This window comes from Gopherus flavomarginatus, chromosome 2, assembly GCF_025201925.1.
Source record: "Gopherus flavomarginatus isolate rGopFla2 chromosome 2, rGopFla2.mat.asm, whole genome shotgun sequence".
Classification (NCBI taxonomy): domain Eukaryota; kingdom Metazoa; phylum Chordata; order Testudines; family Testudinidae; genus Gopherus; species Gopherus flavomarginatus.
The window spans coordinates 79,866,416-79,889,747 of NC_066618.1; the positions used below are offsets into that span (position 1 = coordinate 79,866,416).

Below are 23,332 nucleotides of genomic sequence, written 5' to 3' on the forward strand. Positions count from 1 at the left end.
CAGTTTGCTGGCTGCCTCCTCCAAGACTGTCCCTTCCCTAAGCTTTGTCTGAAAATCTCCTACCATTGCCAGAGCTCTGAGAAGCTGCCCTGATGCTAGCAATGGTGGGAGCTCTATCATAGTCCACTCAAGGGCACTGTTACCACCACATTGCCTAAATCTGAGCAAGCCTAGGTGGCAGAGAGGTAAAAGTGTCAGTGGCTGGTCTACACTAGCACTCCCACCATTGCTAGCAGCAGGGGAGAGTACCAAAGCTAAAGTAACGGTGGGAGATTTCCAGAAAAAAGCTCAATCCAGAGAAGGCCCTAGGCCCAGATCCCCAAAGATATTTAGGTACCTAATTCTGTAGATGCTATTTACTACACATGGCATGCACTGCTGATGCGGAATGGCTACTGCGGCTCAGGGATAGCAGCAGAAAACTTTGGCATCCTCTGGCATAAAGCCCTACTGGAGCCTAGTCTTGCAAAGTACTTAGCTCCTTGCATGATCAAGCCCTCACGGTACAGTCTGGCACAGTTATCACTCCCAGCTCAGAAAGAGCCCTGGCTGAAGTGGCAGATTTTCTGCAAAATGGGGTTGAGATGCATCGGGGGAGCTGAACTAAGGAAACTGAAAGGTGAGCTGCGGAGTTTAATGAAAGGTTTGTGCTCCTTATCGTGAATAAAGGAGGCCTGAAAGGGATTTTAGTCTGAAGTTGTTTTTCCTGCATTGTTGCTGTTGTTGTTTTAACCTTAGAAATGTCAAATCTGGTCTTCCCTGATTTTTCTGGAGAACTCCTTAGCAGGGCCGGCTCCAGGCACCAGCTTATCAAGCAGGTGCTTGGGGCAGCAACTCCGGAGCGGGGTGGCACTTTTAGGTATTCAGTGGCAATTCAGCGGAGGGTCCCTCACTCCCGCTCGGAGCGAAGGACCTCCCGCTGAATTGCCGCAGATTGCGATCGCGGCTTTTTTTTTTTTTTTTTGGCTGCTTTGGGCGGCAAAACCCCTGGAGCTGGCCCTGCTCCTTAGAGGTCTCAGACAAGAACTGTAAGCTTTTTCAGCCCTTAATTCAACTGTCTAACAAAAGCATATCCACTCCCAACTGCTTCTCAGGCATTTGAATTACATTTTAAAATGTTTTTAACATTCTTCTAAAAATGATTTCCCCTTTCTACCAATCTGATATCACTTACTTCATTTTGCTGATGTCCTAAACCCACCAATTCTCTAGTCATCCACAGAGTTTTCCAGCATAAGCTAATACCTGAATTTATAATGTAAAAGACAAGCAGGAAAAATAAAAAACCTAAAAAAAATTTGAGGGTTCCTTTGTCTCCCTCCTCTCCCAGAAACACAACCAAGAATCTAGTTTTCCCTTCCTTCCAAGGTTACCTTTGAACCACACCTCACTGCAAAATGACTGATTGTAACCTCTTCTATTATTCACTGACTTTCACAAGCATGTGACTTATCAAACATTTTTTAAAATGTCTTGGCTGACAATGTGCTATGAGAAGTAGTTTGTATTCAGATGCTGCAGTATCCCACTGGATGCCTTAAGGTAAGCCTCTTACTGTCATCTCAGAGATCATATCTTTTTATGTTATTTAAAATATAAACAATATTGCTTTTTCAAAGCATCTAACATTTTCATCTAAGCTGCATTTCCCCCTGAGACCCCTAACACCCGTGCCTTTATCAATAACATGGAGTAGCAGAACCCCTTCTGGCCCTATCCTGCTCTCAAAGAGAAGCCTGAAGCTCATGTCTAGACAATCGCTTATCTCTACTAGCTGTGATGGCAACAATCAATAGCTCAGCTCCTCTCCACAGCAATAGTAAGCAATTAAAGCTCAAAAATAGTAACTAGATAAAACCACAAAAAATACTTTCATACCACAAGGCCATTGGGGAACTGTCTAATAGAATCTTCTATATGAAAACTAGGTCACTGTGTCCTACGAAGAAGGAATTTACTCCATGCTGCGTATAAAAGCATAATTCTGAAGTTGGTAATTAGCACTAAGGGCTAATTTCAGATAAAAGAGCATTACAGAGCCACTTCTGCCTGCAAGCAATGCTTTGAAAGCTTTGTTAAAAAACAGTTAAGAAGACTTGGCCAGGGGGATTCTGAAACAAAATCTGGTGAGCTGCTGAATATTCCCCTTCCCCTTAGGCACCTTCAATGTAATTCATCACAAACATGGGGAATATTATTGAATGTTACAGTATCTGCATTGCCAGGCTGGCACCTGAATCCTGAAACTGACATGAAGCAAGTGATTCACTAAATGATCGAGTTTTTACTAGTGTCTCTCTCTATCAATAGCAGAATGTTAGGGCTCGACCATGTGGGGAGCAAGTGGGGCAAAGCTACAACTGACATCAATATGAAGTTACAGTTGTCAAGGCTTCTTCGGTCTCCAACGATTAATCCTTTTTCGTGTGCATGCGTGTGTGTGTAAGGAAGATAAGAGATATTACAGAAGGACTGCCAAATAATCAATGCATTTAGAACCTATATACTCATATATTTGTGCTGTGATAAAATACTGCTGTAAATGCAAATATTCTAGAGTAGCCAGGAATGCAATACAGAATCAAGTAAAAGCAGTAGTTTAAGTTCAGAGGTATGAAGATCCCAATGCAAGCCCCAAATGTCTGAGCAAGAGATGATGTAGTGCAAATATTCAGACTCAAGCCCAGTCCAATGCCAAGAGTAGAGGAGCTGGTTGGGAAATTTTCAGCAAAATGGCTTTTGGTCAAAACTGAAACTTTTTGCAGGAAAGGACGGGTTTCAATGAAACCTTCCAGGTTTCTCATGTCCAGGCCAGAGTTTTTGATCAGAGAAAGACAGCTTGACTCACCACAGAATATTCAATATCCCAGTACTTAGGGCACTCAGCTGGGAGATCCAGGTTCAAATCCCTCCTACAAGATCGCTTGAGTGAGACTGACTCTATAGGCTGGTGGTCATAGCACTCTGCTAGGATGTGTAAACCCAAGTTCAAGTCCTTATTCCAAATCTCCCACAACTCAGGTGAATCCTCTAACCGCCAAGCTAGTCTCTCTCTCCCATACATACTTTTTGCAAAAAATAACAAAAGGTCTTGATTTTGCTCCAATGAGATCAGGAAAGTGTGATGTAGTATCAAAAATTTTCACGGGACAGGAAAACCATTTCCCTTCCAGCTGCAGTCAAGAGCCCTACTATTTTGAAAATAGTATCAACAGAAACCAAAAGGACAAAGGAACAGGAATTGTAACCTAAGGACCCATAATCAGAGCCAAGACCACTGCCCACCTTATTCTGCTTATTTAATAGCTGTCTCCAGGAAATATTCTTGCTTGCAAGTTCTACTCAGCTCACATGCTAATTGAGCTGGGAACAGCAGTTAGGCCTTTTCATCTGCTAAAGGAGAACAGAGGAAATCTCAGGAATGGCCATACAATAAGAAAAAAATTACAGAAACACACAGGTCTTAAAATATTGACCAGCACGTACTAGCTAGAGGTAGACAAGAAAAACAAGGGTGGGCTGGGAGCTTCATCAGCAAAGTGCAGGGCCAATGTCCTTGTGAGAAGCCTTTTCTATTTCTACACACTGCTGAGATGAGGGAAGGTGATAAGATTTCTACCAGGTCCCTGGATTCTCTTTGGGAGCACTATAATTCATATCAACCTCCCGCAGCATCCTGTCCTAGAAGAGCTGTCCATGGAGCCTTCTTTAGATGAGGTTACTAAGGCCATTAAGCAGCTGTCTGCTGGCAAGTCTCCAGAACCTGGCAGCATTCCATCTGAAGTGTACAAATGTGGCGATGTCCATCTAGTCAAGAAATTCACCAGCCTTTTCAAGACTACATGGGAACAGAGTACCACTCCCCAGGAGTATAAGGATGCTTTCATAGTCCATCTGTCCAAAGGCGAAGCATATCTAGCTGTGACAACCATTGCAGAATCTCACTCCTGTGTTTAGCAGGGAAGATCCTTGCACAGCTTCCCCTCATCAGGCTTATCTCCCACCAAGCGGACTTGGGGTATCCAGGTCCCAGCGAGGCTTTCGTGCTGGCTGTGGCATCATAGACATGATTTCTGCAGCCCAACAAACTCAAAAGAAGGCTTGTGAACAGAACAAGGACCTGCACGTGGCATTTGTTGACCTGACCCAGGTCTTTGACACAATGAATTGTGGGGGGCTACGGAAACTGCTTTATAAATTTGGTTGCTGAGAGAAGATGATTGCTATTATCCGCTTGTTTCACAATGTCATGGTGGCCAGGGTGATAGCGTGCAGTGACTCAACAGAAGCCTTCCCTGCCACCCATGGCACCAAACAAGGATGCAAGATGACTCCAGTGCTCTTTACCACTGTCTTTCAGCCAGGCTCTTGTTTGCATTCCAGGACTTTGAGAGAGGTGTACACATGCAGTTTAGATCAGATGGGGATCTATTCAATCTACTGCGACTACTGGACCCACACCAAAGTCATTTAACATTAAGAGAGCTCCTGTTTGGTGACCACTGTGCCCTCATTGCACATGTGCTCGAGGACGTTCGGCTTATCGTGAACCACTTTGCCTATGCCTCAAAATGATTCAGCTTTGCAGTCAGCTCATGTACCAGCCAGCCCCAGACCATCAGTATCATGAGCCCCATCCTCACAATTGACAATACACCTCTCAACTCAGTCAGGAAATTCTGCTACCCGGGTAGCATACTTTCCAGCAATGCCATGTTGGAGTATGAGATCATACTGCACATGGCAATGGTCAGCTTGGCATTTGGCAGGCTCTGGAGGGAGTGTGGAGTCTGCCTCCGAACCAAGATAAAAATCAACCGCACTGTTGTACTCACCTCACTCCTCTGCAGATGTGACCTGGATGCTCTATTAATGGCACATCGAACAGCTGGAGAGCTTCCACCTTCGTGTCATCAACATCAAGTGGCAGGACAGGATCCCCAACACTGAAAGGTGCCAAATCCCTGGCATCGACAGTATGCTCATCAGGGCTCAACTTTGCTGGGTCAGACACGTGGCCTGCATGGAGGTTTTCTGGATGCCGAAAGCAGTGCTCTACAGCCAACTGAGCACAGGAACATGCTCTAAGGGTCAACCCAGCCTCAAATACGGACACCTTGAAGGCCAACCTCAAAGCATGCAAGATAGACATTAAAACCTGGGAACTCAGTGAACTAAATAGACCCAGATGGAGTGATCTGTGCCATGACACCGGTCCTGTTTTGAGGAGTGGCGTGTGAGGTCTCTGCAGGAGAAGGCAGCACATCATAAGACCAGTGCTTCAAACTCTCTCTTCAACAACTATCATACTTGCAAAACATGACTCCTGGAGGAGGGGGGTGGTTCCTGGGGGAGGGGAGTGGAACGCAGACAGGGGTTAGGAGGCCAAGGCTGGGGCCACAGCTGGGGGATGGATCTGGGGCCAGGAACGGAGCTTCAGCCAGAGGACAAGGCTGGAGGCAGGACTAGGGTCAGAAACGGAGCCTGGGCCAGGGACTAAGGCTGGGGTGGGGCCAGAGCAGAGTTGGGGATGGAGTGGGGCTGGGTGGTGCTCCTTCCCCACACCCCATGGGGGCTGGCCCTGGCCCCACCACACAGACCCAAACCTTCCTCTATGTGCCCCACAGTTTGAGCGGCTACTTATTGTTTTTTTTTTCTTCCCCTCCCAGAAGCAGGGCCCCTCACCAGAGCAAGCTTTCAGTTCACCCTGAGTGACTGAATTTTTCAAGGGCTGAACACACTATGTCTTTCCATACAGAGAAAAAGGGTTGTTAATACACAGGTAATCATGAAACTAAAGGATTCTTTTGACAACATTCTGGCAACCATAAGAGTAAAGCTGGAGTCAGTTGTGATGTCACTGGACCCTGAGAAATATTTGTATGCTTTATAGTGTGCATACATTGTATTTTATGTATTTTAGATTCAAGATTTTAAGAAGCAGAATGTTATCAAAACCACACTGTTCCTCCATGCAGAGACTTCCTGCGGGTTTATTTCACTGAAAATTACATTTACTACCCAAACACAGAGGAAAAATGGATTTTTGTTGAAGTTTCATTTAAATAGAATTATGTCTGAGGTAGAAGACTACAGCAGTAGCAATTCATTTAGTCCCACTGCACACTAGATTTAGACAAGTGCAACTGGCAGATGTTAAGAATGAACTCAGGCTAGATTTTAGTGTAATCTAGAAACAAAAGACTCGAGGGTCCCATTTTCACCCCCTTCACTATTCATTCCTGCAGATTTATTTTAGGACTTCACTGTTAGCAGTGGTTACAGAGGTAGCCCAAAGTGTCTGCAGACACTAGTGCATCCTGAGAGTTGTTTCTCTTTCAGAGGCCATGTTTACTTGTTTTGTGACAATATATGACAGTAGTCTGACAGCCTTACTGGGTAATTTCAAGTCCTCCTTCTTCTCAGTTTCTTTCAACCCAACTCTCCACTAAACAAGAAACTGCTTCCTTATTTGCCTTGCAAACTACCTTCTATTTTGCAACAAAAGTGAAATATACATCATTTGAGAATATGCTCGCAAATTAGTTTATTTCATGGAAACAAGATTGTTTTTCATGGAATATTTTGCAAATCGAATCCAGCATATTTGCCTACATCAGATCTTGATGAAAAAGACTAGATGCTATCAGACTGCAATACCTGTTAATTAGTTAAACAGCACCATCTTGTGGCAGGTTCTAGAAACTAAATTGTGTTTGTATTTTCAGATTACTGCATACGTGTTGAATTTTTGTAACTGCATTTATCACTGTAGGAATAGGCAGATTAAAAGAAACCTTCTGAGCAGCTTCAGCTGTCATATTCATGCATGAGCAGTGCTTTGAAATTGAAAGCACTTTAGTCTTTATACATCGTTAAGAGTTTATATCCTGTCATTTAGCTTTAAACAGCAGAGTAGAAATTTAACAAGCTACAAAACGTTATTTCCATTCCCTCCAAATGTTCAATAGTGCAGCCAACACACCAGCATGACAGAATTTGTGTTTCACAGAAAGGCAGGTTGTTGCTACAAAAACAGCAGTAGCTACTGAAAGCATCAAAAGTGGTAAAACATCAATTTTTCTATTAGTGACAAACACTGCTTGAAGTGCAAATGCTAGTAGTACTTAGCACTGCACAAAGGCTGGTACAACTACTGTACAAAAATGGATAAGGTTTGAGCCTGGGCTTCACTTTATTTTCTATTATCTATGAATGAAAAGGAAGGCTGGATTCTTGATTCCCCTGCTGCCAGCTCACTGAAGACACCGTCAACAGCAAAGGTATTACGAGTCTAAGGGTATGTTCACATGGTCAAAAGAGACTCATGGCAGAGAGCCGCAGGCTCATGGGAATTGCAGTATAGGGGTAAAAATAGCAGCGTAGTCATTGGGGCTCCAGCATCAGCCCAAACATTTACTATTTATAACCCCACAGCACAATCCCAAATCAGTTCACTGGGGCTCAGACTCGCTGCTGCAGTTTTGGGGGATCTTTTGGGTTTTGCAAGTTTAGGTGTACACTAAGTACCTTATCTAAGGTTCTTTATGGCCCCCATTACCATATTGCCTCTCAATCTTTAATGTATCAATCCTCAACATTCCTGGAAGGTAGGAAAGTGCTGTATCACCATTTTACAGCTATGAAATTGAGGCTCAGAGACTCATGGCTGGTATACACTTAAAAATTAGTTAAACCTAGCTAGGTCACTCAGGGCTGTGAAAAATTTCACATCCTGTGCAACACAGTTAGGTTGACCTAACCCTTAATGTAAAGGCAGTTAGTTGACAGAATTATTCTGTCCATCTAACTACTGCCTCTCCGAGAGGTAGATGAAACTATGTAGATGGAAAAACCCCTTCCATGGACATAGGAAGCACCTACACTATGCCACTACAGTACTATAGTTGTGATGCCACAGTGGGCCTTAGTGAAGGTACCCATGAAGTCTGATGGAACAAGAAATTGAATCTGGGTCTCAAGTTCCAGGCTAGTACTCTACCCACTTGGACCACCCTTTCTCCCACTGCCACAGCACTTTTGCCACAGTAGAGTTCGCAGCAGGTATTTCCACATTAGAATCAGTCTTTGGAAAATACTGATGGCTGTTTCTATTAAAATACCAGTGAAGAGCTAATAGGAAAAAATTAAACCAATGCTGTGAATTGAAGACTTGTGCAAAATGCAGCCCTACGTTCCAGTACAATCACTGAACAAATTCTAGGGGTTGGGATTTGGGTATATGCTAATTGTTACACATGTCCTGGATAGTTACAGAATAGCTAATAACCTGGGAGACAGTTCTTTCAATTATGCCTCTGCAGCTGTCAATCTTTCCCACTGATGACCTAGTAAGCTCTGATAAACTGGAACCGTTGCAGTAGACTGAACAGATGCCTTCAGTACGCATTTCAATTACCATTAAAATGGACCACACACAAAAATCATTTACCTGATTTTTTTTAAATTATAACTACATTACAGGTAAAAGTCAATTATTCAATATATAGGCAACTTCATTCCCCCCTGAACAGTCCTTAGTTTTTCTTGTTTGTACATGCTTTTTCTACATCAATCGGAGAGAAAAAATTAAGATTAAAAAAATAGTCCTGTAAAACAAATAGCCTAATGAACAATTGTAATAACAGAAAATATATTTAACATTAAGTGACTAGATTTTAAGTTAGTGTCTCTTTAAATAGTTTCCAGAAGTGTTTACCTAGTAACATAAAACTTTATTCAGTATAAAATTCTGTCTACACAGGACAAGTGTTTATCTTGTCACTAGACATTCCCAGAATTCTGAAGTATTTGAGGCCAGAGCTACACCTTTTAGGAGAGCAGTGGAAGTAAATTTTGAAGTATGACATATTTTAGAATAGAATTTAATCATGAATATTTCTTATTTGTCTGAGCCTTTAAAAAGAATGCAAAAACAACATTAGCACTTAACACAGGTTTTAAAATCTGCAGGGCAGGGACTGGCTCTTGCTTCATACAGAGACACTATTCGCACTTTAACCGATGCCCTGGATTTCTACAGAAAGATAGTTCTCTACTCCAATAATCCTGTGTTTCAAGTATGATTTTTTGTAAAGTATCTTCATCAATGCTACCTTTTTTCCATAGTAAATTACTATAAAATATATTTGAGGATTTTAATGGCTATTTACTATTAACTTGAGTATGCAACATTATAGGTACTGTAGTCCAGAACACATGAAAAGCAAGCAGTAATTTCTCATTGCTGGTTTAGGGCCTGCTCTCATGATGTGTTAAGCACCGCCAAGTGATAGCAATTTAAACTGCTCAGGCAGTTAGTTATTTTTGCGCAAGACCCTAAGTGACCTATATACATTACCTTAATATTTGTAAATATTACACACAAAGACACACTAAGTGTATATTAAACTGGAACTTTATTTGATTCCTGACAGTTTATGCTTTTTTGGAAGCTTGCTTCTGGAGCTTCTTTACTTCATGCTTGATGATCCTGTTCCTCTGTAATAAATTAAAGAAATTATTTTGTAACATTAAGTCTAATAAGAGCAGCAAATGAACAGTCTATAGACATCTGTGCTAACTCATGACTTTCTGGGTTTTCAAATTCTCTCCTTTTTAGCATAATCACTCTTTGTTCAGCAGATGTAGGTTTTACTGAAATTGCAGAAAGATATCACGTGCACTATATATATTGTGGTGTGATATATTTCAGACACTTTGATGGCCTGAGTGACAAAAGACTGCTGTCAGACTGGTAGCCTAGTCGTAGTGCCCTGCTACAAGTCTGGGTGAGACCCCTAGTCAGTTTATTTTTTCACAGGTTGGCAGCATTGCTATTAAAGCAATGTGTGGCCCTGAGAAGGAGGAGGAAAGTAGTGTTTCATATTGTCAACAGCAATCCCTCACAAAGGATCAATGAACTTTGGAGACTACTTCAGTTTTCACCTGCAGAGATGTCTGGTACATAGCCTTGAAGACTACCTTGGAGTTAAAAGAGAGAAATATAGACTGAACTTGAATTAAGTGTTTAAAAAAAAAAATAGTGATGAACAAGCATCGGCTAACTCACAGGGCAAATTTATATTGCTCCTCTAGTTTTCTGCAAGTCTGAGTCCAAAAAGAACAGAAAAATTAGTATAAGGAATTATGTATTTGAATCTGATTCAGAATAAAGAGCTAGATTTGCTTTTAAAACACCACAAATCAAGTATCCAAAGATAGCTGTACATTTAACCACTTACCATTTTCTTTGCCTTCATGGCCTTGTAGCGATCAAAGTCTGTCATCTTGGCTTTCTGTTGAAGAAAATTTGCACTTCAGTTAAAAGTTAAACACTGATGATTTTAGTTAACGGTAATTCCTTAAACAGCTAAATGTAACTTTGCAAAAAAATAAATGTTTTGTGCTTTTCAGCTAGACAACTCAAAAGAAATTTGCAAACCACCACTAAAAATGAATTTACAAATCAGTGTACATGCCATTTATCTCCATAGCTGGGAAGGGTCTGATGATGCAGAGAACAAACAAAAAACATTTTGTAGACATGGCAAAACAGAAAAATTGATGATTAAATTTAGTGGTAAAACCATTTGGTTCTCAGTAACACAACTTATGTTACAACTTGACAACCCATGTTCTCTGCCCTTAAGTCTTACTCTGCAACATTACTCTCAATTTTGCTACTAGATTATATCTGAAAACCTTAGTAACATGCTAAGTGCAGTGTTGAGTATTTTATATCACACTGCAGATCAAACATACCTTTTCTCTGGCTTCAATCTTCTTTGCCCACCTTGTACCTGCCCATTTTTCGTTAATATTTTCTTTCTCCCAGGCAACTCGCACATGCTTCTGACGAGCACTGCATTTAAACAATTGATCAATCTCATACATTAACATTATTTGCATTATCATCATACACAAATCAACTGCTTCCGTGCTTCTCCAGCTTTCAATTTTAAATTAGTGAAGTAAAATCCCATAGACCGGTTACATCTTTAGTACACGTCAAAGGTGTTAAACACATAGCAAATGTAATCAAAGTCCTCTAAAAGTATACTAAAACTTCTTTCTTATGTTGGCAGTTAGGATTGAAGGGAGGGGCAATCTAGAAAGATACACTGGGATACTATTCTCCTGGCATTCATCTAAAATGGTTAGTAAAAAACAGAAGTTATGAGTTCAAAGTTATGGAAACTTTATCAGCATAGTAGGTCTCATAGTAGTACCCAGTAGTGATTGTGGCTTAGTGATTTTATATATCACAGAGGCTGGAGAGAAAAAACTTGGAATTCAATCCACCTACAAATAGGGTACATAGTTTTTCAAATAAAGAACACATTAAATACTTCACTTTGAATATGTAGCCATAGTCTATTGTGTAGGAGACAATGCATGAAGTTATGCATTACTGTGATTCATTTATAACTTTTCCTTGTAGTCTCTGCTAATTGTCAATCATACTGTCAATACTCATAGCAATGGATCCACTAGATTTAACCATGATCATATGGTCTGCTATGTCTTAACAGCACACACATCATTAAATCGCTTAGTACATTATGAAAGAGATGATTAGTTCCGAAACTTAAGACTTTCGGGATAACTTAAGAAAATACCTATACATTCATATGATCTTTTCTAAAATTTAGAAACAAAATTCCACGAAATCACAGAAAACGTAAATTAGCTTCACGTTAAGTCAAGTTTAAACAGCCCAGAAGGAAAGACAACTCACCTGTGTGGGAATTTGAGTACAAAATCTGTTAGCTGCATGCACTTGAAGGGCATAGCCTGCCTTCTTACACCACTGCAGGGGCCATCAACTAGCGCCTAGAACAAGAGAGATTGAATGGGTTCACTGACATTTTTCCAATATACAGACTACAGAAAGTTACTTCCAAATAAACTGTGACTCATCAACATGAAGTGTTACAAACTGGAGGAGAGCACTAGGCATTTGGAACACTGGAGAACATAAGAGTGGACTACACTACCCAAACTCTATGGCAAGATCAACGGGCATTTATTTAAAGCATTGTTTCCCAAACACAGAAGGTCAAAGGAAAGAGTTGGGACTGGGAAACTTTCATGCTCTCAGATGCATCCCCTTTCCCTCATCCACACATGTTCTCACACTGCCTGGATACTGGCCACTGGTCCGGTGGGACTCTGCATTTTAATTTAATTTTAAATGAAGCTTCATAAACATTTTAAAAACCGTATTTACTTTACATACAACAACAGTTTAGTTATATATTATAGACTTATATAAAGAGACCTTCAAAAAATGTTAACATGCATTACTGGCATGCGAAACCTTAAATTAGAGTGAATAAATGAAGACTCGCCACAGCACTTCTGAAAGGTTGCCAACCCTTGGTCTATAATATATAACTAAACTGTTGTTGTATGTAAAGTAAATAAGGTTTTTAAAATGTTTAAGAAGCTTCATTTAAAATTAAATTAAAATGCAGAGTCCCACCGGACCAATGGCCAGTACCCAGGCAGTATGAGTGCCACTGAAAATCAGCTTGCATGCCGCCTTTGGCACAGATACCATAGGTTGCCTACCCCTGCATTAGAGGACATTCCTTCTTATCCTTACTATTGATCCTGAGAGGGGAAACAAAGAGTTTCCATACAAAGATTAATTGTAAAGCCTGCAACGCACATGAGTATTTGTATTCCATTTTCCTTAACTTTGTAACCCTTGGAAAAACTGACATATGGAAATCTGAAGTATTTTAATATTGTACAAAAAATACTTTTAAAATAGAGGATGAAAGAACTGGGGAGAGGAAAAGACTACAGGTCTCTGAGCTTACCCTGTTCTGGTCAATAACATCCACAATTGCCACCAGCTTGCCAGCATGTGGCCCAAAGGAGATATAGGCAACTCGGCCAATCTCAACATAGCGTTTGAACACCTGAAATAAATGATTTACTGAAATTGAGAGTCTGAATACAAGTAGTATAACCTAAACCAGGAATTGCTATCTACAAAACCTTCAATTGCAGGGGCCATTTTGCCCCATGGCCTGGGATAGGAGATCTAACACTTTCAGACCAGTTTCAGTTTAGATTTCAGAATCTGCAGCTATTCCTTCTTGTCTTGTGTTTCTACTGTGCATCCCGTTTGAAAATCCTTCTTGTCAGAGGGGGCCCCTACAGCAGAAGGGGAAACCAGTGGACAAAGTGGCCCACAATTTCACTTGCATTTTGGTCAGGAGTCAATGGTACTCCGAGCAAACTGCATCCCCCATTCCCCTCCCCTGTTAGGGAGGGAACAGATCTTATCCCTAGCGACGGGAGGCAAGCACTGGTCTGCGCGGGGCTGGGACCAGCTCGGTGGCAGGCACCACAGGAAGGGTCAGGGGTGGAATCCTCCCCTCAGAGCTCACGGCTGGGTGGGGGCGGGGGTAATCTGGCTATAAGCTCAGTGCTGGCGGTGCCGGTCCCAGGTGGCGCGGGAGACGCAGGCTCCCTCCCCGCTTTACCCGGGGGGGGGTATGCAAAATCTGGCAACGGCCGCCCGATGAGCCCCGCCAATGGACCGGAGCGTCGGGCTCCCCGGGTGGGGGGGCGGGCGCAGGCACCAGTGAAGACGCGGCCGAGCCCCGCGCCGCAGAACACGATCCCGGAGCGGCGTGGCCCCCACCCCGCCCAGGGGTCCCCAGGCCCGGCCCCGCTCCGGTCACTCGGAGGAGGCGGCTCAGCACCGCACGGGCTGGGGGGTGGGGGTCCGGGCTGGTGGCGGAGGCCGCGGCCGCACGCACTCACCATGATGGCCGCCTGCGAGCAGAAAGGAGCGAAAGGCTTCCGCTGCGCCCGGAAGCCGCTTCCGATCCCCTACTGCGCATGCACCCGCGCTGCAGAAGGCGGGCGCAAGCTCGCGCTCCAGATGCGCATGCTCCTGCGACGGGGGATGAAAGGAGGGGGGAGAGTTGCCTTACTAAGTGCGCATGCGCGCAAGGCAGTCCTGGTTCGTGTCGAAGGGAATCGTTTCCGCCTCATCTCCACTAGGCATGCGTGCCAAACGGTCGAGGTGGGCGGGTCAAGATTTTTACCTCATCTTTTGTACGCAAGCGTGACAAGCATGCCGGGCATAGAAGGGGTGAGACTGTGGCTTTGCCAGTGCGCATGCGTAGTTTCGCGAGCGGCTCTCTTTGCTAGTGTAATGCGCATGCGTGAGAGGCCGTCTGCCTCGAAGCTGTGTGCGTGTGTCCTGTGGTCGAGCGGAAGGAGAGCGCGCGGGTCCGGGCAGGTCTGCGCTGGAGGTCGCAGGGTGGGGTGCACACAGGTGGTGTAGCGCATGCATGCACTGTACCAAGGCGGCTTCAGGAAGTGCGGGGCCCAACTAGAACACTTTCGGTGGGGCCTTGGCAGGGATGACTTAAAAAAAAAGTTTAAAAAAAAATCTTTTTCATTTCTTCCGTGTATTATTTACTTTCCATAACTATATAAATAATAAAATTCTATATAATGTACATTGCACCATATATGCTGTTGATTTGTTATCGATCGCCGTTTCACATGTGTGGGTCCCTGCCACACCCTGGGGGTGTGCACATGTGTGGGTCCCAGCTGCTCCCTGCCGCCTTCATTGAAGCAGGTGTGCAGGTTACTGCCCTGGGAACTGCAGGGCAGCACTGGACGTGGGGCTGGTTGGAGGCAGGGCAGGGGCTGACCGGAGGTAGGGTCTGGCTGCAGGCAGGGCAAGGGGTGTGGGGCTGGCTGGCTTCAGGCAGGGCTGCAGGGGAGTGCAGCAGGGGTTGGCAGGGCTGGAGACAGGCGTGTGGGACTGGCTGGCTTCAGGAGGGGGTGCAGCAGGGGTTGGCTGGAGACAAGGCAGTGCAGGGCTGGTGCGGGCGGGGTGTGTGGGGGGGGCTGGCTGGCTTTGGGCAGGGCTGCAGGGGTGTGTGGCAGGAGTTGGCTGGAGACAGGGCAGGGGGTTTGGCAGGGGCTGGCTGTGGGCAGGGGGTGTAGAGCTGGCTGCAGGAGGTGAAGGCGGGGCTGGTGCAGGCAGTGCAGGGCAGGGGGTGCAGCAGAGGCAGCTGGAGCCCCGGCCCTTTAAATAGCCCCCAAGACCCCCAGTATCCCAGGGCTCTGGGGGCTATTTAAAGGGCCCAGGGCTCCCCTGCTTCTACCTGACCCCAGACCTTTTAAGTAGCCGGGGGAGCCCTGGGGAATGCATGGGGGCGGCGGGGCTCCGGCGGCTATTTAAAGGACCAGGGTTACAGAGGCAGCTGGAGCCCTGGCCCTTTAAATAGCCCCCGGAGCCCCCTGCTACCCCAGGGCTCTGGGGGCTATTTAAAGGGCCTGGAGCTCCAGCCGGGGGCATAGGGCTTGCCGCGCTCCAGCCGGAGCTCCAGCCGGGGCCACGTGGCTTACCGTGCTCCGACCTGAGCTCCAGCTGGGAGAGCGGGGCCGCGGGGCTTGCCATGCTCCGGCATAGCTCCAGCTGGGAGAGCGGGGCCGCGGGGTTTGCCATGCTCTGGCATAGCTCCAGCCAGGACTGCGGGGCTTGCCGCACTCTGGCCAGAGCTCCAGCTGGGAGAGCGGGGCTGTGGGGCAGCCGCGCTCCCGCCAGCGCTTTGGTCAGGGGAGCGGGGCCACGGAAGACCCCGGAGCAGACCGCAGCCGGAGTAAGTAAAAAACATTTAAAAGCGCCTAAGGCGCGGGGCCCAATTCCCGGGAATCCAGTGAATCGGCCTAAAGCCAGCCCTACCCTGTAGTGATGGTGTACGGTACAGCCTGTACCAGCCCATGCATTTGCTGCACACGGGTAATGCATGTTTTAAATGCTGTTGGCTTCTGTGGGGTTTTTCCCTTTGCAATGTGAGAGGATAATTGATCTTATTAGTCCTCCGTTAAACAAGTGTCTTTGCTTTCATTCACCAGTTATCTCAGCATGGAGTCAGCCCTGCCGAGAAACTGTTTTTCTGGTACTTAAAAGAGAAAAGATTCCAAGCCAGATCCAGAGTACAAATAGAAGTTACCCAAAATCACAACCTCCTTTCTGATCCAGTAAATGTGTACACGTGCTCAGCTCTGTGAATGATAAGAATAACGATGACCAAGGTACTCCCAACATGTAGCTCACAATGCATCAGTAATGATGTTTGCCTTCCTTTCTGTAATTCCAGAAAGGTCTCTGGACCAAGATACTATTTGTGAAGTTACATGTGGAAGAAAGGCTGAGGAAAGCCACAATGGAGAAGTACTGAATCTTTCTATTGTAAAACAAAGTTTTTATAGAGGAGCAGCCATTCCTCAAGCCAAACAAAGACTGAGAGGTGAGGACATTCTACAGGGCTTCCAGAGGAATAAGGACATTGCCCATCTAAATCATGCAATCTTGGCTGAGAATCAGAAGAAGGACATCCTAGCAACTCAGAAGTTGCTACCTTCAAATTTCAGTTTCCTAAAACACTAATGTCGTTGTAGTGTGCAGCTCTTACAAGAGTATAGATTTGCACATTACACCAAACATCTGGATGGAGTGTTCTGTGACTGTTCTTTAAACAACAAGGAAGCAGTCTTGATTTCCATTCCTTTGAAAGACTGGTCAAATGGCAAGAAAATACTTGAGAAACATAGCAAATCCAAAGAACATGTTCTTGCTATAGTGAAGTCAGATGAATTTGTTTCATTTAAGCACAAAAAGTGTACAGACTGCAATCAGCATGCTCTGAAACAAATAGTTAAAATTACCATCTTTTATGGAAGGCAGAACCTTTTAATGAGGGGACAGGCAATAAACACTAAGATTGTATGTGTGATTTCATGTTATCTCACAGGATTGGACTCTAATTTGAAAGAGCAGCTTAGTTATAGACCCTGTAGTACAGTGGACATATCAGAACAAACGCAAAATGAGCTCATAAAGTTAATAGGAGTCCATATACGGAGAAAGATTATAGAGAGAGTAAAAGTAGAACCATTTTTCAGTTTAATTGCTGAAGCAGCTAGTGCTTGTCCAGCAAAAGAAAACATTTCACTGGCTGTACGTTACATCCACTCAGGGCCGTCCCTAGCCATTTGGGTGCCCTATGCAGCTCCCCCATGGGCTCAGCCGTGTCACTGGGAGAAGGTGGTTTGGGGGAAGGGATCCCCTGCCCCACTCACCGGCAGCGGCAGGAAGCGGAGTAGCCCAGCCCCAGACCATTCTACTCCTCCAGCTCCCAGCTCTGCTTCCCACTGCTGGTGAGAGCCAGGGGCGGTCCTTTCCCCAACCCGAGCGACATGGCTGGGGCCACGTCTCTCCTCTTCCCGCCACCAGTGAGTGTGGGGGGCGATCCTTTCCCTGCACTCACCGGTGGCCAGAAGCGGAGTGCCGCAGCTGGGAGCTGGCGGAGTAGAGTGGGCTGAGGCCTGGTTCCCACTGCTGCCGGTAAGTGCAGGTTCACTGGGGGAAGAGGTGGAATGGGGGCGGGCCGGGGGCAGAGGAGGGGGGAAGGGTAAGAGGCAGGGCAGAGGGAGTTGACCAGGGCCCACAGCCCTCTAGGGACTGCCCTGCCGCTTGCAGGGGGGGCTGGCCAAGGGATAGGGCTGGTCGCTGGGGCTGGGGCTGCCGCATATGCAGCACGCAGCTGCCTAGGGCACCATGAAATTTGGGGCAATTTGAAATGAGTGACAGGTAAATAGAACTCCATGAAGACTTTATTGATTTTATAGAGGTCTTTGATACAACACAAAGCCGTATAGAGCCTCTTGAGGGTTACAGATGGAACTGCTTGAGGGGCCACAGCTGTAACATGGTGAGCAATGTAAGTGGTCAGAAAGCAAGAATTTGTGAAATTCTTCCACCAGCCATGTACTCAGCCTGCAAGATGCACACACTGAACACAGCAATTGTTCACTCTTGTGCAGTGCAACAAGTGACTAACTTTTTTGACACTTTCTCAGAAATCATAACCATGCTGAAAGCTGTTGTAAAATATCCTAGCTTTATGATAACATTGGTGCCACAGACCTTAGAGAATATGACAGGAAGAATGTATTCATTCCATTCCTGGATCATGTAGTTTCAGCGCATCAGAAGCAAGTGATAGACTGCTCTTCACGTTTTTCTTGCTCAGTTCCTTGTGCCAGATAAACTGCATGTATTAGAGAATAAATATGGCTCTGTATGATGCATACAAAGTGGACCTTTCTATCCTTGATCATTTTAAAGCAGAACTACAAAGATGGCATGAAAAATGGATAGACAGTCCAAGGGATGAACAGCCAAACAGCATTCTCAGTACTCTTCTAGAGTTGACCCCAGCATCCTATCCTGATCTCAGCATTGCTCTCTCTCTCTCTCTGTTTGGCCACCATGCCAATCAGTGTTGCTTTGGAAAACATATAAGGGTATTGCAGACAGTCAAGATATGGCTACAAAGCTCTTTATGTGAAAGTCAACTCACAGGGCTGGCTTTAATGTATATACATCAAGATACCGATAGTGATGTGGTTCAGATTTTGGAAGATTTTTACTTATCTAAACATTAGCAAAACCATTTTGCTAATGAGAGGAGTATTCTGAGTATGACACAGAGAACAAGGGCTTTGTGAAACCCTTGATTTTCTGTCCTTGTAAGTGGTGTAATGAAATAATTCAAATGTATCTGATATATAATTTTTGTGGTGTTTTATATGGTTTTGATTTAGAAGATGTTTTAAAAAGTAAATGAGTGCTTTATTGTTCAGTGTGAGTGTTGTAGGCTAGCACCCAAGGAACAGTTCACAAAGGGTCGGTGAGCATTTCACTCCCTCACGTTCTTTTGAAAACCCTACCCAAAATTCATAGTATTGTTTTTGTAAACAGGTGTAAGGTCACATCAGCAATTCTGGATTTCTTCCATTCTGTAATGGACTGATAATAATGATCAGCTTTTTTCATCTGTTGCTCATTAGGTACTTGACAAATCAGAAGATAAGGCAGGGATGGGCAAACTACCGCCCAGGGGCATATCTGGCCCTCCAGACATTTTAATCCAGCCCTCGAGCTGCCACTGGGGAGCGGGGCCTAGGGCTTGCCCCACTCCGCGCGGCTCCCAGAAGCAGTGGTATATCCCCCCTCTGGTTCCTATGCATAGAAGCGGCCAAGGGACTCCGCACGCACGCTAGCGCCATCCCTGCAGCTCCCATTGGTCGGGAACTGCAGCCACTGGGAGCTGCAGGTGTGCGGCGCCTGCGGCCAGGGCAGCGCACGGAGCAGTTTGGCCACGCCTCCGCATAGGAGCCAGATAGGGGACAAGCCACTGCTTCTGGGAGCTGCTTGAGGTAAGTGCCACCTGGAGCCTCCACCCCTGACCTCCTGCTGCACCCCAACCCCCTGCGCCAGCCCTGGTCCCCCTCCCGCCTTCCAAATCCCTCAGTCCCAGTCCAAAGCACCCTCTTGCATCCCCAACCCCTGATCCCTAGCCCCACCCCAGAGTCCTCACCCCTAGCCAGAGCCCTCACCCTCCCACACACCCCAGCCCCAGCCCAGAGCGCTCTCCCGCACCCTGAACTCCTCATTTCTGGCCCCACCCCAGAGCCTGCACCTCCAACCGGAGCCCTCACCCCCTCCCATACCCTAACTCCAAATTTCATGAGCATTCGTGGCCCGCCATACAATTTCAATACTCAGATGTGACCCTCAGGCCAAAAAGTTTGCCCACCCCTGAGATAAGGAGAATGTAGGAGTTTTCCTATGACTTTCACCTTTAGATCAGAGATACTCAAACTTGACAGCACCAGTGGGTGTCTTCACAACTTGGTAGGAACTTGAGGGCTGCATCTAATTTGCATAAATGTAAGTTCCACAAATCTGTATTTACATCTTCCTTGACAGAGGAATACAGTGCTTACTATTGAGTTCATGAATTGCTAACACGCAGAGGAATACCAAACTTGGGTTATGGTCTGTTAAAATTCAGTATTTGAAATGGGATTTAACTCTTTATCAAAGACACGAGATATGAATAGCCACTTAGGTGACCCATATTATAGGGGTACAGTTTATAGCCATTGAAGCAGTATCAGCAGGGGCCTTTGACTATACTATACATACTATTATTGTGCCATTACAATAATGGGATGCCATTGACGAAGGCCTTGGGTGTGTGGATGTAAAGCACAGAAAGGGTTAATTATTCCTTGTTATTAATATTTTTGAAAAATTAGCCTTACCTCAGTTGTGTGTAAACTTAGCTGAGAAGGTGGCCATGTGTGTTAACTTTCCCTCCTGTTACTTCCCAAAAGAAAAAAATATTCAAAAGTACCAATGAAGTAAGCATGGGTGGCCAGGGCCTGCGCTTCCATTTAGGTGACCTAGGCGGTCGCCTAGGGCACCAGGATTTGGGGGGGCGGCATTTTGCCATCCTTGGCAGCAATAAGGTGGCGGGGGGTCCTTCCGCGCTCCAGGTCTTCAGCAGCAATTCTGCGGCTGGTCCTTCACTCGCTCCGGGACCCCCCGCTGAAGTGCCCTGAAGACCGGAAGCGTGGAAGGACCCCCCCACCGCAGAATTGCCGCCAACGACCGGGGATACGGAAGGACCCTCGCCTAGGGTGCCAAAAACCCTGGCGCCGCTCCTGTGAGTGCCACCCATTAACATCACAGATGATGATGGGACCATATTACTAGATGTCATCATAGGCCATTTCCCAACTGGGGAATTTTCAGCATGACTTTCAGGTTAAATTTTTTGCTGATTTTACCCTCTTCCCCAAATTCTTTAAAAATTAGAGATAGAAGAATCATGGTTCATTCCCCTACTGTCTGTCTGTGATAGGGCACCCCTTCTAGATGCTACATGGGGAACACAAGCAAGTTCAATTATCCCCCATCTTAGCGCGTGTTGCAGGGCATCTTTCTTATGGTCCAGTGCTCAACCCTCTGGCCAAGGCCTCTGAAGTCTCAGTCCCTCTTGGGGTGCCAGGCAAAACAACAAGACAGTCTGTAGTCAGTGAATGGGGTCAAATAGAAGAAAAGAAAGCTGTCTGTAGCTCCCTCCAGGGTATGGACCTCTCTTATTTCAGAGGGGCCCTTGGACAAGTATCACTATCCACTGGGGTTCCAGTGTAAAGTATCAGGCTTCTTTCCCCTTCTGCTCATTCTCCTCTGCAGGCTGTCAGCCCTCTCTTCAGGGCTGGAACAGATCAGCAGTCTGCTCCCTTCCCAAGGTTGCCCAAGTCTGGGTTCCCTTCCTTTTAACTCCTCCTCCAATCCTGGCATGATTTGCAGGCACAGAGGAGTGGGGCCATTCCAGCCCACAGCAGCTCATTAGCCCCGTCACACCTATCAGTGTAGGGTTATTCTCTGTATTGCATGCTAGCGCTTTGTCCTGTCTAGTTCTAGGCACTTTTCAACTTCAAGAATGAATTCACAATGAGTTGAAATTACTTGCATTGACATCTCCATTTCATTTCTCATGTTTCTCCTATGCAGCTAGTTTTTAAATCCTTCTCCCTGACAGAGGTGTTGCTTTCTGTGAAACAGTCTTTTTGTCTCAGGCAGCAATATTTCTACTCTCTCTTTCTCTGGTCAGCATGCTTGTAGGTTGGAAATGTATTGGTTTTATTTTTTCCTCTTTGGCATGTACATTTGGAGTCAAGAGGTGAACCTGAAACAAAGCCCTAGGTGTAAATGTGCCTGAACTTTCAGGGGGCTTGGAATCTGATTCAAAATATAACCATTCTTAAAAAATGAAAGTTGTATCCAAACCACAACTCTGACCCCTCTCAAAATATGTGAATTCAAAGTGGGTCTCTAATGCTGAATTTTGTGTATGGGGGATGATTTTCAAAAATACAAATGGCAGGCACATAACTTGCACAGAAAGTCAATAGGAGTTGGGGCTTAATAACCATTTGTGCCTTTGAAAATCACTGGGCTTATCTCTGCTGATCAGTTTTTAACCACTCGAGGAATATCTCCTGAAGACCTGGCACTGAGAAACTGAGATTTTGGGGTACTGAGCCCCCACAATTCCCAGTATTTCACAAGATCAGTTCAACTTGCCAATTTTTCATCTCTTTGGAAGATCATTTCAAACATCTTGATGTTTCTACCCTGCTAATGTTATCTGCCATGACCAAGAAATAGGCATTGATCAAGGAACCAGAGAAAATGTGCTCTTAGTTTGTCTCTTTTTAATCAAGAAAATATTTGGACCCTTTTATTTCAATAAAAAGATGTTACAATCCTTTTCAACTCATCTGGCAGGTTTTAACAGGATTTAATTTGAAGTGTGTAAATAAAACCTTAGAAATAAAGGAGAAAATTGAAAATATGAGCAAGGGGTGAGAAAGTTACCCACCAACCCCCTCGTCTAGAGCTTGCTGAAGAACTCATCAATGCTGGGAGTATGGGGGCAATACATTGCAGTGAGGATGTCTTCCAGCTGGTGTCTTTAGGGGAGTAGGATCCAGCCAGGGCATGGGACTACAGAGACTCATAGACATGTGGGAGGAGCTGCACCTTTCTCTTCTACAGCTCCCACTCTTGGCCCCATGCAGTGCAAACACGATTTCTCTTTCATGCTCTGGCTGTTCACCACCCCCGCCTTTCTCACTCATACTCCCTCCATGGCTCCACATAGTGCTGTTGTATGATGAGCACATGGAAGCAAAAGGGGAGGTAATGGGAATGTGAGGTGAGCTGAGGGAACCTGAAGATGCATGGGGAGGTTTTCCCAGTTTTAGGTGAGAGGCCTGGCTTGGAGGGATGGAGCTGTATATGAAGCCTGGGGTAGAGAATCCAAGTGGCTTGGTGTTGAGGCATTGGGCTTGCAGGGTCGTACAGCACAGCTGCCTCAGGTCTCCAGTGCATAGCTGCAGCACTAGGACAGCAGTTAATACACTGTTGCCACTTGCCTCAATACCAGGGCACAGACTTGCCACCCATGCCCTGCTTACCTGTCTTATAGCCCCCCTGCCCTTTCCAACATCCTCACTCCTGCCTCCCCTCACTGCGTCTAGGGTGGTGGGCAGCACTGAGGGGATGGGAAGGTAAAGGAGTAGGTAGGTGGTCAGAAAGAGCAGAGATGGGGAGAGGTCAGGTGGATCATTTTGGGTATGTGGAAAGTGTTTTGGTTGAAGGCCTGGGTCAGAGGGAACCAGTGCTGGGTTTTCTGAGGTCAGCTCCCAGGAGCACCAAAGCAACTGCACATTGGGAAGCTCTTGATGAGATGTCTCAGTGCAGACATCTGGTTGCTGCTTGGTGCCCCCAAGAGCTGAACAGCAGTGCTGAAGGAGCCGAGTGTCTGTGTTGAGGCACTGGCACTTGAAGGACTGCCCATGGCACTGCTGCCTCAGACAGTGGGATCTACTCCAGCCCCCATCTATACATACCTGA

The 23,332-nt window shown here is 45.6% G+C and overlaps 2 protein-coding genes across 3 annotated transcripts in view; one reads left to right on the top strand and one right to left on the bottom strand.

Annotated features, from left to right (window-relative positions):
• The window catches only part of POMGNT2 (protein O-linked mannose N-acetylglucosaminyltransferase 2 (beta 1,4-)), a 271,191-nt gene that overhangs the window by 195,788 nt on the left and 52,071 nt on the right, over positions 1-23,332 (top strand). The window lies entirely within an intron of this gene.
• RPL14 (ribosomal protein L14) lies at positions 9,401-13,887 on the bottom strand. 2 transcript variants are annotated; one of them, XM_050938562.1, is made up of 6 exons: positions 13,786-13,887; positions 12,831-12,932; positions 11,741-11,835; positions 10,765-10,864; positions 10,245-10,298; positions 9,401-9,501 (listed from the first exon to the last, which is right to left on the bottom strand). In XM_050938562.1, exons 1-6 carry the CDS (start codon positions 13,786-13,788, stop codon positions 9,439-9,441), a joined length of 417 nt encoding a protein of 138 aa, XP_050794519.1. In that variant the 5' UTR covers positions 13,789-13,887; the 3' UTR covers positions 9,401-9,438. The 2 variants fall into 2 exon arrangements, with proteins under 2 accessions (XP_050794519.1, XP_050794520.1); XM_050938563.1 differs by having other exon boundaries at positions 9,401-10,110.

Bases quoted from the DNA above. Each gene is read 5' to 3' on its own strand.
- RPL14 (XM_050938562.1), bottom strand. The intron at 10,865-11,740 runs GTGAGTTGTCTT...GTTTAAATGCAG, and splicing joins GTACTCAAATTCCCACACAG to TGCTCGTCAGAAGCATGTGC. The intron at 10,299-10,764 runs GTATGTTTGATC...TTTCTTCAACAG, and splicing joins AGATTGAAGCCAGAGAAAAG to AAAGCCAAGATGACAGACTT.